Source organism: Podarcis muralis, chromosome 2 (assembly GCF_964188315.1).
Source record: "Podarcis muralis chromosome 2, rPodMur119.hap1.1, whole genome shotgun sequence".
Lineage (NCBI taxonomy): Eukaryota > Metazoa > Chordata > Lepidosauria > Squamata > Lacertidae > Podarcis > Podarcis muralis.
Genome location: NC_135656.1, coordinates 75,118,553 through 75,133,297, shown reverse-complemented (window position 1 = coordinate 75,133,297; position 14,745 = coordinate 75,118,553). Strand labels below are relative to the sequence as shown.

Sequence of the window (14,745 nt, the reverse complement as noted above, 5' to 3'; positions counted from 1 at the left end):
GGAAACTGGATGCAGGGCTGGGCAGGGGAAGAATATGTTGTTGTTTTTTTCCAATTGTGTGTGCTTTGATTTAATTATAATAGGGCTTGGGCACTAAGGAGGGAATGAGGGAACAGCAATGCCAGAGGGGGCAAGAGGAGAGAATATGAAACCTTTGTTTGAGGCACAAGTCCCTTCTACTGTAGAAACAAAAACAAAAGCTCAAATTGGATGAGGAGCTCAAGAGCCCAAATAATGAATAATGCCATCCCTCCCTCCCTCCCTCCCTCCCTCCCTCCCTCCCTCCCTCCCTCCCTCCCTCTCTCTCTCTCTCTTTTGCTTTGCTCTCTTCCATGGTCAGAATATTATCCTCAAGAACTGTCCATGAGGGACTAAAGAGCCAGGAACTGAACTCGGCTGATACCGGTAAGAAAGAAGTGTCTTTGTGTGTGTAGTAGTTGGAGAATGAGGCTAAATGCCGTGGTGTGTACATGTCATGTTTCCCTCGCGGGCTTAGCTTTCTAGACCTATCCTGCTGGGGTGAGGCTCTTCCTCACAAACACTTCCTACTTTTCCTTTGAACTTTTATCCGTTCTGCGGTGAGTTTCCATGTTCTGCTTTGCAGGGAACTCAGGCAACTCTATAGACAAAAGGCCATTTGACAGTAGAATTCCATATGTGCCAGATGGTGAAATCTAATCATTTGTTAAACTGTTGAATGGATGAATGTTGAATAAGTGCATCTGCTGCTGAACAAATCAGTTAATACTCTCTAAAATCTTACTGCATGACTTGCAATGCAGCAAAATGTGTGTTTGAGGTACTACCTAATGTCAGCTTTGCAGAAGTGGCTGCTGCTCATTCTGGGATTTAATTGGTTTTTAAATGGAGAGATGTTATGTCAATACAATACAATCTCTATATGTGCCAATTATAAACCCCTGGAATTAGGGCTTTAAGAGAAAGCGGCTCTTAGTCCAAGCATAGCTGGAATGAAATGACTATTGGTATATTGATATCTTTAACTATCTTGCATCACAGAGGATGCTAACTTATTTTGCACGCTAAAGCAAATAACCATAAACTTTGCTTCAGCGTTAACACATAATAAATTGTATCCCAAAAAAAGTCTGCATAACAGGATGGCAGAAGTTGACTTTCCCCCTCTCTGCTCCCCCAGCAGCTTCTCAAAGGGGTCCTCTGAGGGCACCCCAATCACACTGCAGAATGGGATAAACTAGAACAGAGTTGGGGCAGGGAGGAGCCCAGAAAATCAGGTATTGGCAGTGGCCACAAGCCCTTGCTTTCTGTTTGATTGGGCTTTGTGACACTGTGACATAGCTGATTCTGGCCCAGTTTTTTGTGATTTAGCTCCAAACCTGTGTGTGCTGTTCAAAGGGGTTTTGTGCTAGCGGAAAGGCCCTTGTGCAAATGAGCTCCCTGAATTTTGGGCAAATTCCCTCATCCCTCAGGTCCAGCTTTGGGTGAGTTGCAGGAGGCTATCAAAAATAAATGTGCATGTATGTGAAACTCTGGGTTGTATCCAGATTTTTGTGTATGTAGTTCCACTGGTGCATTGGGACTTCTCTTTCCTGGCTCTTCCAGAAAACATCTACACCAGAGGGTCCCTCAAGCCCCCTCCCCTGAGTTGATTTTACAGGCACACAAAGATCAGAGGGGACAGGAGAGGGAGAGCAGTTGTATGCATGGAAGTGTGTTGCACCAAAGGAGCTGCAGTGTTGGATGGGGCCCTGTATTTGTTGGTTTAATTTCTATCGTTTAAATTATTTCTAAATGCTAGTACAGTGGTACCTTGGTTCTCGAACTTAATTCATTCCGGGAGTCCATTCAACTCCTGAAACCATTTGAAAACCAAAGCGCGGCTTCTGATTGGCTGCAGGAGCTTCCTGCACTCAAACAGAAGCCACATCGGATGTTCGGTTTCCGAAAAAGGTTTGTAAACCAGAACACTTCTGGGTTTGCGGAGTTCGGGAGCCGATTTGTTCGGCAACTAAGCCGCCCAGGAACCAAGGTTTCACTGTATTTAGAGCACATGTTTGCACAGAGTGTTCTGATTATTATTCTTATTTTTTCTAGTTGTAACCAATGGTAAATACTGCTGTCCAAAGATCTACTTTAATCATCGCTGCTTCTCAGGGCCATATCTTAACAAAGGTAGAATTGCAGAACTGCCACAGTCTGTGGGACCAGGAAACTGTGTCCTTGTTCTTAAAGAGGTAAGGGCATCTGGAAAACATGGCTATATACTTGTGGCACAATTCATTCCCTTTCTCTGTCAAAGCACACCCTTTGTATCATTGTAGACTAGGAATACTTTAATGCAGCATTCAACGTAAGTATGGAAAAGTGTAGACCTATAAAATAATGTATTAGGTTGGAAAGTTGAAATCATAAGCAAGATATTGGTGGGTTTGGCAGCATTAAGTCGCACAGCATAATTCTCATAATTCTCAATCACTAAAACATGAAATAATGACCCATGCTGTGGGGAAGGTTTGTCTGAACCAGATTTCTCAATCTGCATTTCATGAAACAAATTCAGCTATAGAGTAGCAAGATGGTTTCTTCTGTGTCATAGGGATGGTGGTGTGATCAGCTTGTGTTGTTGCATGGTATGCCAGAGGCTTCCTGGTAAGTTTGGAAAGCACAGTTTTGTCTAGGGTAATGTGGAACCCATGGGGCATGGAGGTATATTCTGGTGAATCAAGCATCCAGTTCTGCAAGGAGAAGCCCATACTCACCATAAAAAACTGGCTGCAAACAAGTTTCTGTCCCTTCCAGCTAGCTGGAGGGCGTCACTCTGATATTTTCAGCTATCAAAGAATGCTATAGTTCTTTTGTAAGGGGCCCATTCACATTAGCAAGACAGGTGAAACTCATAATGGTATAAACCTCTGCAAAAGGACAGATACATACTAACTTCTCCTTCTGATTGTAAGGCAGTACCTGATAGAACAACAGAAATATAAGCCATTCTTGTAGGGTGTAGAGTTTGTTTTTTACTCATGGTTCTTCACAGTCTAATTCAGGGGTTGTCAACCTGGTCCCTACCGCCCACTAGTGGGCGTTTCAGGATCCTAGGTGGGCGGTAGTGGGTTCTATGGCACAAGCTGAATCCTCCTTCCATCGAGCACTGGTGGGCGGTAAGGAAATTTGACCATCAAGAAAGATGCATTAGTGGGCAGTGGTTATAAAAAGGTTGACTACCCCTGGTCTAATTCATTGTGTTTTACTTTTTTTAAGCTATTTGTTTTTAATGTATTATGTTCCCTGCCTTGAGTGCATTTTTGAAGTGGAAAGGCAAGAATGGACATCCGGTGACAAATGAAAAGGCTTTAGGGCAAGTTAGATATCTGTAGGGCTCTGTATTTTTTGTTGTATTACAGAAATGCCTAAGTGGCATTATGGAGAAGAGAATATACGCCTGTCACTAAGCAGCAGTAGAAACTGTCCACGACAGAATATTAGAGTTGATGAGTCAGTCATCTGATCTGTTGTGACAAATCTATAGTCCTTTGAGAACATTCTAGATTATAGGAGTTGCCTCTGGGGGTCTCTGCTGCATGTTAAACGCCATGGGTTATTCTTAATAGCGGCAGCTTTGTCAGATACTGTGCAGTATCCATGGTCTAAGAATGCAAAATCCTTTTTGTATGAGTTTCTTTTTAATAAGGGTGCTTCACTATTCTGGGTTATTTGCTCATTAAATTGATGCATATTTCTTACATGGCTGTATTACTTCTTGGAATAAATTGAATGTGGCAATTATCACTCAATACTTTTTCCAGATATTTGAATGCAAGGATAAATATTTACTTTGAAAGCAAGTTGGCTTAAAGCTCGTTATCAAACCTCTTGTATTTGATCAAAATCTGGCTCATTTTTAATGTATCCTTGGGCATTTATTTCAAATGAGACCACCCCGTAAACGTGTTAAACTTGATACTGCCATTTTTGTTTCCTCCAGTGCCTGCTTTTTAGCTCATTGTTCCACTTTGTTTAGCATTGTGATAAACCTTCCTAGCACTCCTCTTTACCTCCTTCCTGTAGTAAATATCCCCTCCTGAATGGAATGCTATGAAACCTTATTCCAAGCTCCCTTTGATTGGTATGTTAGTGGTGTCTCTTCTGCCATTCTCCATCTATCCTTCCTTGAGAATCCTCTTTCTTGACTGGGAGGTGGAGGAAGCTGGAGGGAGAAAATGAATAATATCAGAAATGAAGTTGGAGGGGGGGAGTATTCTCCAAATTTTTGGCATACCTTTATAAAATAAAGTAGCAACATTTGTTAGATAACAGTACTTTACCCTGAACAACATTGAGGGAAATGTGGAAAGATAGTTGGGCTATACTGAACATTGAATTGGGAATCCTAGGCAGTCAGATAAATCCTTACTTGTCTGTTTTTGGTTCACAGGTACTGTCCTTTCCAAACGTATTATGCTGATACATTTTAGTTTCAGTCTCTCAAGTTGCTAACTCAGATGAATAGAACTAATCTACTAAGTCATATTAACACGTTAAAAGAAATTTACTTGCCTACTGCTTTCATAACACTCTCTCCTCATTTCCATTTTCAGGTTCTTTCTTTGCTGATCAATGCTGCCTATAAACCTAGCCGTGTCCTTAGAGAAATACAGCTGGATGAGGAAGCTGCATGGCATGGATACGGAGAAACCCTGAAAGCAAAGTAAATGGACTCTGTTCTGTAGTGTGTGTTGGTCCTTTGCTCTTAGGCCAAATTAGACATTGCCAAGGAAGGATTTCTCGGCCTTTGTAATGCTAACAACCTGAGCTTGCCTGCAGTTGCTGCCTTACGTTCCCAAACACCCTTACCTGGCTGTCATGACTCTAATGAATGTGACCACTGCTCTGTAAAGGAGGAAGTTCGTCTTTTCTCCCTGGTGGAATGCATGCAGCTGTGTTCTAGGACCCTTTGGTGTTTGAGATGCTCCTATAGTAGCATTTGGTCCAGGCACCATAACCAGCACAGTAGGAATGTGTCTTGGTTTGAGAATGGTGATGCACAACATTTCCTCACCCTAAAATGTTGTCTGTAAACATAAAAAATTCCATGGCATCCAGAATATTGTCTTTGTAAAAATGACGTTCAAATCACATGTTGTTGTTGTTTTCTTCCTTGCTTCAGGTATAAAGGAAAGAGCTACCGTGCCACAGTGGAAGTTGTGAGAACAGCTGATCGAGTCGCAGAGTTCTGCAGGCAGACCTGTATCAAACTTGAATGTTGTCCAAATCTCTTTGGCCCCCAAATGGTGCTAGACAAGTGTTCAGAGAACTGCTCTGTTCTGACAAAAACCAAATACAGTGAGTAATTGTGGTGGTTGGCCCTACAAGGGAATTTTCTGATTCACTACTGCGCTATTCTACAGTGTAGGTCAGTGGCTGCAAAGCACAACTTCCAGTAAATGCAATTTCCTTAAAGCTGCTGTTCATGCTCATCTTAGTTATATATGCTCAAAGCACCACTGTACTGTGACCATATCATCAACATTTCATCTTGCCCTGGGTCAAAAAGTGTCCATTGAGTCCTTCTACAGTTAGTCTAGGGACGTGGGTGGCGCTGTGGGTAAAAGCCTCAGCGCCTAGGGCTTGCCGATCGAAAGGTCGGTGGTTCGAATCCCCGCGGCGGGGTGCGCTCCCGTTGCTCGGTCCCTGCTCCTGCCAACCTAGCAGTTCAAAAGCACCCCCAGGTGCAAGTAGATAAATAGGGACCGCTTACTAGCGGGAAGGTAAACGGCGTTTCCGTGTGCGGCTCTGGCTTGCCAGAGCAGCAATGTCACACTGGCCACGTGACCCGGAAGTGTCTCCGGACAGCGCTGGCCCCCAGCCTCTTGAGTGAGATGGGCGCACAACCCTAGAGTCTGTCAAGACTGGCCCGTACGGGCAGGGGTACCTTTACCTTTACAGTTAGTTTAGCAGTGCAGAAAACTCGTGCTGTATTAGTAAACCCAACCTGTGATTGTGCGGGGGTTCCTATTGATCTCAGGACAAACCTACCTATTATGTGAGTGATACATCACCTTTCCTGACCTTTCTATCTTCATTTGGAAGAGCCATGTGGGATTTGAAATTAAATCTAAACTACCCTCTGGGAAGCTGTTGATTGCCCCATGGGAAGCAATGCTGATATTATTTGTGTGTGTGTGTCGGTTCATTTGCAGGTTGGTCACCACTTAACATGTTGAGAAACTGGACTCTTGATGGTTGTAGAGCAGTTTGATGTGCAAAATTGTTGCCACTCCAACCCTTTGAATCACTGTGCTGTTTGTTGGGTTACTAGATTCCAGTGGCCAGTACAAGTTTAATTTATGTACCACAGAATATGTCATCTTTCTTCTAAGGCACATACCCATAGGTATCAAACAGCAACAATAGGTCATATAGATGGACATCATCTATCCCCTGTTGGTGGTGCATAAATATCATAAATAAAACATGGTGATAAAAGGAGATTTTAGAGGCACTCTTGATACATGTAGGGCTAGCAAAAGATGAATCATCCTGACATTTCACAGTCAGAATCCTTTTTCTATTAATTTCTCATAGCCCATTATTATGGGAAGCGAAGAAACAAAAGGATTGGCCGTCCACCAGGTATCCACAGCAACACAGAGACAAGCATGAAGAAGGCAAGCAGGAAAAGAAAGAAACGGAAAAACTTCTTTGTCCATAAGAAGAAACGCTCTTCTACCTCTGTAGATAACACACCTGCTGGCTCACCCCAGGTATGATAACGCATACAATTAATTTAATGCACTCTGTGTTCCATAGGTATTAGATGAATGGGTTTTTGGGTATTTTGCTACACACAGTCTTCACTGTCTACCTCTGAGTCTCCCCGTCTCCTTTCCATACCATTTCAGGGCAGTGGGGGTGAAGAGGATGATGATCAGGATGACATAGATGAAGAGTCCCTTACGGAAGACAGCACCTCTGAGCACCAGGAGGAACTGCTTGAAGAGTCTGAAGTGTCAGAAAAGAAATCGCGGTCATCCTCCCCCACACAGAGCGAGCGATCCCATTTTGGAGCTCAGGACCGGGACAAACGGAAAAGGAAACTACGCGCCTTTTCTTTCTCAGATGATGAAAATAAGCCTCCTTCACCAAAGGTAGGGTAGGTCTTGGAATTTTTTAAAAAAGAATACCTTAGCAGCAAGCATCTAGCATTCAGAAAGAGAGATTTTGTTCATCGGGGGTTGTCTCTAACTAAATCTCTGGGAATCCCCAGAGCTGATATGGGGTGTGCACAGGGGGAGGAGAGGAAGGGAAGGTTGAGCTCACAGAAGTCTTGCCGTGTGCACAATGGTTTAGCTGGATGCAACCCAAGGTCATTAAGCCATCTAATGATGAGCTTTGAAGGCTGAGGGCAAAATAATTGCTCCAATAAGCAGGTGAGGAAATATTTGTACTGACTTGTGACCTAGCAAAGAAGAAACAGACCCTGTTAAGGAAGGATTATTAAGAGCAGTTTTGAGGTTTTCTTTAGAAGCAAAATAATCCATTTCCCTGCATTCTAATGATATACATTTCTGATACTTGTTATTTAAATAACAATTCCAGAATATAGATTGGGAGAGTGCAGGGATGACAGGTTTACCCCTTCTCTTGCTGCCCTGGGGAAGGAAGTTGCATCAGTAGAAATTTCCCTCCCAGGACACTAGGGAAGACTCAAAACCTCCTTCCTGGTATATCACGCATCCAGAGCATGAACTCTTTACTGAAATAGCAACAATCAGTTAAATGCATATACACAATTTAACCTATTGTATAATTTAGCATATAAACTTGCATATAATTTGCACTTATTGCAACCTATTGCATACCTAACTCACCACAACAGCAACACTGCAGTGATTAGGGTGAGGAAATCCAGCCAGATGGGTGGGGGAATATATTATTATTATTATTATTATTATTATTATTATTATTATTATTATTATTATTTAAAAATACACAGTCGTACCTTGGAAGTTGAACAGAGTCCGTTCCACAACTCCGTTCGACTTCCAAAATGTTTGGAAACCAAGGCGCTCCTGCAGCAAATCGGAAGCCGCAATAGATGTTCGGGTTCCAAAGAACGTTTGCATACCGGAACCTATACTTCCAGGTTTGCGGCATTCGGGAGCCAAAACATTCAAGTCACAAGGCATTCGACTTCTGAGGTATGACTGTATACACATTCCACCTGTTCTTGCTGGAAGCTCCATGTATAGATCTCATCTAGTTGCTGGGATTTGGGGATTTCCCCTCCAAGTGCTGCCCTGTCAACATTTTTTTGCTACAGTCTCAAGAATATACAACTTGGGGGTGGGGCAGAGAGAGGGGATGGTTTGTGGAGTCTGTTCATGAGTACATGGTTCACACCTTATGAATTAAATTTGATCAGCACACACACAAAATCCCTAACACCGAGAATCCAAAATGTCATGATCTGTGACTCTTTTCAGGAGACAACTTGGGTGGAATTGGTGGGAATATACGAAAAGAGTAAATATGCTTGAGCAGGGCAAATGTAATATTTTTGCTTTGTTTTGGGACTTGTGGGATAGGAAATAAAGATAGACGTTGGAGAAAAGCTGCAGCTGGACAGCAACCCTCTGGAGTGGAGTGTAGCTGATGTTGTGCGGTTCCTCAAATCTACAGACTGTGCCCCATTAGCTAGAATATTTCTGGATCAGGTATTTTATTGTTTTACTGTTGGCAATTGTTAACTGAGCACATGAAATCTCTAGTCTTTGTCTCAATAACTTTCTAGCATTGCAAATAGTTTGGCTTTTTTGGATCCTTATACTTTGTCGAGGGATGCATTCCCATTTGATTTGTTAGCTTTCAATCAGACCATTTAATGCATCTTAATGGCATTTTTTGCATCAGTTCTGAACCCTGTTCTCTCTCTGTCTCTCAACAGGAAATAGATGGACAGGCGCTTCTCCTGCTAACTCTTCCCACTGTTCAGGAGTGTATGGACTTGAAACTTGGCCCAGCCATTAAACTTTGCCATCACATTGAAAGGGTTAAATTTGCCTTCTACCAACAGTTTGCTAACTAAAGGGAGGGGGTGATAAGTTGGAAAATGAATTTTTAAAGCACAACTGCAGCATCCTACTCTTCCTTCAACAGGGTGAGGCAAGGAAGGTCAGACGGAAACTGCTTATAAACTGGCGTTTGCAGTCTTGCACTTTGAGGGGAGGGGGAAAAAATACTTGGAGCAAAACATTAATGCAATCCCAGCTATTTTCACAGCTGTCTATTGGCTTAAGAATGTAGTAGTCGCTTGTTCTGTACATCAGGACTTTTTTGATGAATAAAGGTGGTTGTAATCTCTCCTCTAAGGGGAGAAAAATTTCCTGTAGTTCTGGTCTGAAATGGACAGACTTGGCAGCACATGGAAGGGAATGCCGATTGATGGAAATCTCCTTGCCATTTGCAGAACTACTTCATATTCTTTGTCTTAAACATAATTTTTAAAACATTAATATTGCTGATTGCCAAGATAAGTGGTGTGGCCAAAAGCTTGAAAACTGAAGTGCAGCCAGATGTTTTTTGTTTGTGATTTTTATTTTGGAACTTGCTTTCTACCTCTACAGCCTGAAAAAAAAAAGCTATGAGGGAATTACATTTTTCGGGGAAGGTCATATATGGCTATGCAACATGTGCTTTTCTGCAGTCAAAATAGGAATGCCAACATTTTTTCACCTGACAAGAGGTCCTGGGCCTCCAAAAGTTATCTGAAAGTCACAGATTCAAAAAGTTAGAGCTGTTTGTCATGGAGAGGGAGTGGTAGTGAAGTTTGTGCCTGACAGAATTTCTGCCTGCCATGCTGCTGGTCAAGGCACGGAGAGGACAAGTTTTGGGAATTGTAGAACAGGAGGTTTGAATGTTAACATATGGCTCTGCTTTACAGATAAGCTGCAACCTAATTTTTTATTACTTTTTATTTTTTACTGAAAGCTGCACAGAAATATTGACACTTTAGTATAATTTCTCTTTTTGAAAATATTTACTAGAATATTGCATGGTATGAGATTGGGATTAAGTCTTCTCGTATTCTCATTTGTTTTTGGAAATCGACCTTGCATCTGTAGAGGAAGAACGGACAGAAATGTTGAGCTCCTATCAATTCTCCAATGTTTAAAGGGTTTCTCCAGAAAATTGTAGTTGTTTTGTAAATGCATGGGTGAAATGTCGTCTTCCCTCTTCTATCTTAAGTATATAACAGAAATGATTTGTGATGTCCTTTTTGTTGGACAGTTCATGCAGCCTGTACTGTGTATACACCTTAAGAGATGGGGTCCATAGTTCTCTACATAACTTTGTGGGTTTATGTAGAGGCAATTCAACTATGGTCAACTTAATAATGTGCTAGCTAATGCTTATCTATACAGCAACTTCCCACAACTGCAACAACTAACTGTTGGTGCACACTGCTGAACAATTACAGGTTTTGATTTCTGCAGAGTGAATCCAGCTTCGCTGGGATCCAGCCATGCACCAAATGGGCTTCTGCACCCATTATATGTGTCTGTTAAATTTGAAGTATATCCGCGTCACTGGATCTTTTTGATATTCACAGTTTGAAACATTGTCTTCCTGCAGAGTCACGTTCCAGGATATATATGAGTGCTGTTTAGGAAGAGGGTTGTATGGTGTCTTAAAAGAAACGAATAACCTTCCTAGCTTTATGAGACCCTAGATAAGAGTATGGATGCAGTGAATGATTACTCAGAGCTTTCATACTTCAGGTTTCAACCAAAGTAGGTTTAGTACATTAAATGCTGTGTAAATGAGCATATGGACCAAGTTTGCAATTACATTTATATATTGAAATGAGTGCTATTCAACTGGTCCATTTATTTATGAGAAATGCACTTGTATGTGTTGGTTTGAATGCCTCTCTCTGGCATTGGGCGGGTGGGGTGGATCCAGGTTTTTTCATTATCCAGCTTCAGTGCATCTTTTGCTTTATTAAAAAGGCAACTATTGGATACCTTCTGGGGGGGGAAATCAAAAATCATAAGAATGGCATATGTACAAATCTTGTATGTCTTGAGATTTTCAGAGTTTTTAAAGTAAAACTTTCATACTCCATGCATTGCTGTAAATAAGCCAACTTACGTTTCAGAAGCCAATGGAGTAGGTGCTGGCTATCTGTGATATATTTATAAGCTAATATTTCTGCCCTACTTTAGGAGTTTGATCCCAGTGGGATCCATTTAGGGGCTGTCAGAAAGAGAGATGCTTTCCATTGTTTGTTACTTTAAGTCATTTCTATGCAACACATGAGTAGTTGTACACTTCATTTCTTGAGGCAATTCAAGCCTATCTTGTGGGCTGAATTTGAAGCCGTCTGCAAAGCATTCATCCCCTAAGTAGCCCTGGAATATTTCCCAACTTCAGGGAAATGTAACCTCATCTACAAACCCTTCATTTCTTTCCATTTACTGCCCAAATCAGTTCAATTGGAAGCTTATCTGACTCAATGCTGTTAAAACTTCAAAAGCTTCTTGTGCTACTGTAGTAGAGTGGGAGAGAGTCTGAAAAGTTAGATAACGTTGTGTATTTTAACTATGCTAATGACATTCTTACTAGGATAAAGTACATGTGTCCAAAGCAGAGAGTGAGAAAAGATAAACATAATTGTTAGATCTCTGGGGGCTAGTTGCTATACAGTGACTACATGAAAATAAATTTATAGGTACTCTTATTAAACAACATAGGTTTTCCATTTGGCTGGCTTTTGGGGGTGGGAAACAGTAGCTTATAAAGCTATTGTCAAAAGAAATTCAGTACATAATTTTGGTTTACACTCAAAGGTTCTAAGTTGCATCCTGTTAACTGGCACAGCTATCTAATAAAACGTGAGATAGTTGAGAAAGTTCTGGTCTAATTTTACTTGGCATAGCTACCACTTCTATAATGCTAGAAAGTTGAAAGGAGGTGGGAAACCTGTGCCATGAAGGGCTTATTCCAGACTCTGAAAGAGACAAGGGTTGGGGTGGGGAATGACAGTGCTTTAAAATTTATGTACCTGCCATGCAACTGCCAATCCTGTTAAGATAATGGAAACCTTGTTAGTCCTTTCACAAACCCACCTCTGAAAGGACTAACCAGAGGTGGGTTTTTAGCTACCCTTGATCTAGCTATCATGCCCATGCTGGGTGTGGCCACCCCATGCTGTCTTGCACAAATCTGCATGCAAGCACAAAGGGCAAACTCTCAAACCTCTACAGCCATTCCATCAATGTGTCTAATTTATAAATGTTTCCCTTTTTTCTGCCACTGCCATAAAATTGCCTTGATGGAGCTGGTGAGACACCTGGACCCAGAGGTTAGCCACGAATGCTTTACAGTAAGGTAGAATAAGTTGAATACTAAATCTTTAGCAGTGTGTCAATTAGGGTACAATACCAGGAGCAAAGGATTTTGCAGGCCTCCCTATCTACAGGCTAAGAAGGAAGTCAGCATTCAGAACCCCTCTACCAGCTGCCACAGGTAGGACTGGCATCTTTGCCCCGCTACCATTGGTGCTTCAGCATCAGGGGGAAACGGGATGGATCAGGATCCAAGGTCCTCCTGTTCTCCCAACACACCCCTTGGAAGCAGTATGGTCCTGGAGCATCTGATTCTAGTGAGACCAGCAGGGCTTGGCATCTGGCAGTGCTGCTTCCAGAGACCCTTCTCTTCCCCCTCCTCCATTCTCATTGGATGACTCTACCCTTTAGTGAAATGAGCACATACTTTTTGTCTGATTTGCAGATACTTTTTATGTATTACTAGCCAAAGCCTAATCAGCTCAAAAATTTGTCTTGTTGGAGAATTTTGCATGCCAGATTACCTAGGCAGTGCACATCTTCACATCAGCCGCTTTCTTTCTGCACACATTGTGAAGCTTTATGAATTCATACCGGAGTGTTGCCAAAAGTAAAACAATGTTTTAAATAAGGCTTTTGTTGTGATTTTCAGTTTTGCCTAAGATTTTGTCTACTGTGAAAGTAGTATCTGGAACACCAAGATTTGCTAAGCACAAAGGGACTTGCCTGAAAACCTCATGAGTGTAAATTTGACTGTGTGCTGAGAACTCACGCTGGTATTAACTTTCCCTAAATCATTCATATATGAACTTTGTTGTCAAAGGTAGCCTTTTAACCATCAGGCTAGAATGGGGTTTGAGCATGCAATTTTAAAAGCTCATTATATAATCCATTATATAAACCATAGATCCAAACCCAAAAGCAGGTAAGGTGGGAGTAACTTCCCCACCCCTCTTCTCTCCAGAGGAGCCCCATTGAAAAGGTACTAGGAATGCTGCAGAATTGGGGTATGATGCGCTGAAAGGGGAAGTAATAGAATAATAGAAAAAAAGATGCTCCAAGCAGATGCTACCATTACAGGTGTGTCTGCCCATTTTTTTCCGCAGAAAGAAGTCTCCTTCTGCCCACCGCCTTTCATGGGTAGATCTCTGGATCACTGTGTATGCAGTAAGCTAACCCACTCCAGGCTGGATTAGTAGCTGATGAGATCTGTAGTGAACCTTGCTAGTGTGAATTCCTTTTTGAAAAGGATCAAAATTGGAGACACTAGAAGTACAGCAGTTATTTATATTAGTTACATGCTTGTTAGAAGTTCGACCTAATTATTGCACTGCTGCTGACCAGATTAAATTACTTAAAAGAATAAAATCAAGATTGAACCATGGAATGCAGCACATTACTTCCTAGAATGAAATGAAATGTTCCACTGGCTTGTTGTCTTAAATTTCAGGAGTGTGGAAACTGGATTTACCAGAACTTTGGAACTTCAAGTAATGAGTTGAAGTGATTTTTTAAAAAAAATCTGTGAAGAACTTACTCCTTTAACTGCAACTCCTAAGAAACCTTAAGTACTATCTGTATATCAGAGAGGCTTCATGTTTGTCAGCTTCTGCTGCTGTTACCTAATCACCCAGTCCACTCTCATACAGGATTGCACACAGATTTTTCAATTGACCTCTGAACCAGTTCTGTTAGTGTTTATAGACAATCAGAAATCTCTTGAAAGAGCCTTCTAGGGCAGGTACTGCCAGCATATATGTAGATCTGTTTTGTTGTAATAAATCATTGAACATGCACTTTCCCTGCTTTGTTCTTTCTTTTTTAAAAAAAATAATTAAAGATGTATATTGTGTTGTTCCTCCTGCTTGCTGTATTTTTCTTTGATTTAATATATATAAATTATATGTGTGAACTGAGGGTAAAATTCAAAAATGGAGAAATATGCACATAAAATATGCCTATTGAAGATCCTCCTTTACTGGATAGATGTATCAGTTAAAGGGTTAAAATATTTTAAATGGATTATTTTGCTTGTTTTTTTTCTGTAAATGAATGTACATAATTTTGTGGTACTTCATGACCGTTTAAAGTGATTGTAAGTAAATTTTAAAAAATACTTAAATTGCTGCTGGTCTACTTTTGTGTCAATAAGCTGAGTATTGCTTGAGTGCTCAGAATTCCATGTTACATGTGTCATTGAGGGGAAACTGGATTACATTACTAATACATAAACAAGCACTTGAGGGTTCATAGACACAAAGGTCAATTTCCAAGTGTCTTACAATTATGATTCAAGAAACATTATCATATGCTCTTAGTGCTGGGCTTATTTGCCTGTGACCCTCTTAGGAAAGAACTTTTGCAAACAGTTTTCCCTAGAAAAATCTGCTGGTAAGAATGCTGCTGGATAGAC

General features: G+C 41.2%; 1 protein-coding gene across 2 annotated transcripts in view; it reads left to right on the top strand.

The window, feature by feature from the left end:
- Positions 1–14,448, top strand: part of SFMBT1 (Scm like with four mbt domains 1) — a 77,047-nt gene extending 62,599 nt beyond the window's left edge. For both annotated transcript variants that reach the window (XM_028718815.2, XM_028718816.2), the window contains exons 14-21: positions 341–405; positions 2,077–2,216; positions 4,581–4,690; positions 5,150–5,325; positions 6,568–6,746; positions 6,885–7,130; positions 8,571–8,699; positions 8,930–14,448. In XM_028718815.2, the coding sequence (XP_028574648.2) occupies positions 341–405; positions 2,077–2,216; positions 4,581–4,690; positions 5,150–5,325; positions 6,568–6,746; positions 6,885–7,130; positions 8,571–8,699; positions 8,930–9,070 (1,186 nt within the window). In that variant the 3' untranslated portion in view covers positions 9,071–14,448. The remainder of the gene's footprint in view (positions 1–340; positions 406–2,076; positions 2,217–4,580; positions 4,691–5,149; positions 5,326–6,567; positions 6,747–6,884; positions 7,131–8,570; positions 8,700–8,929) is intronic.
- Positions 14,449–14,745: the final 297 nt, after the last annotated feature.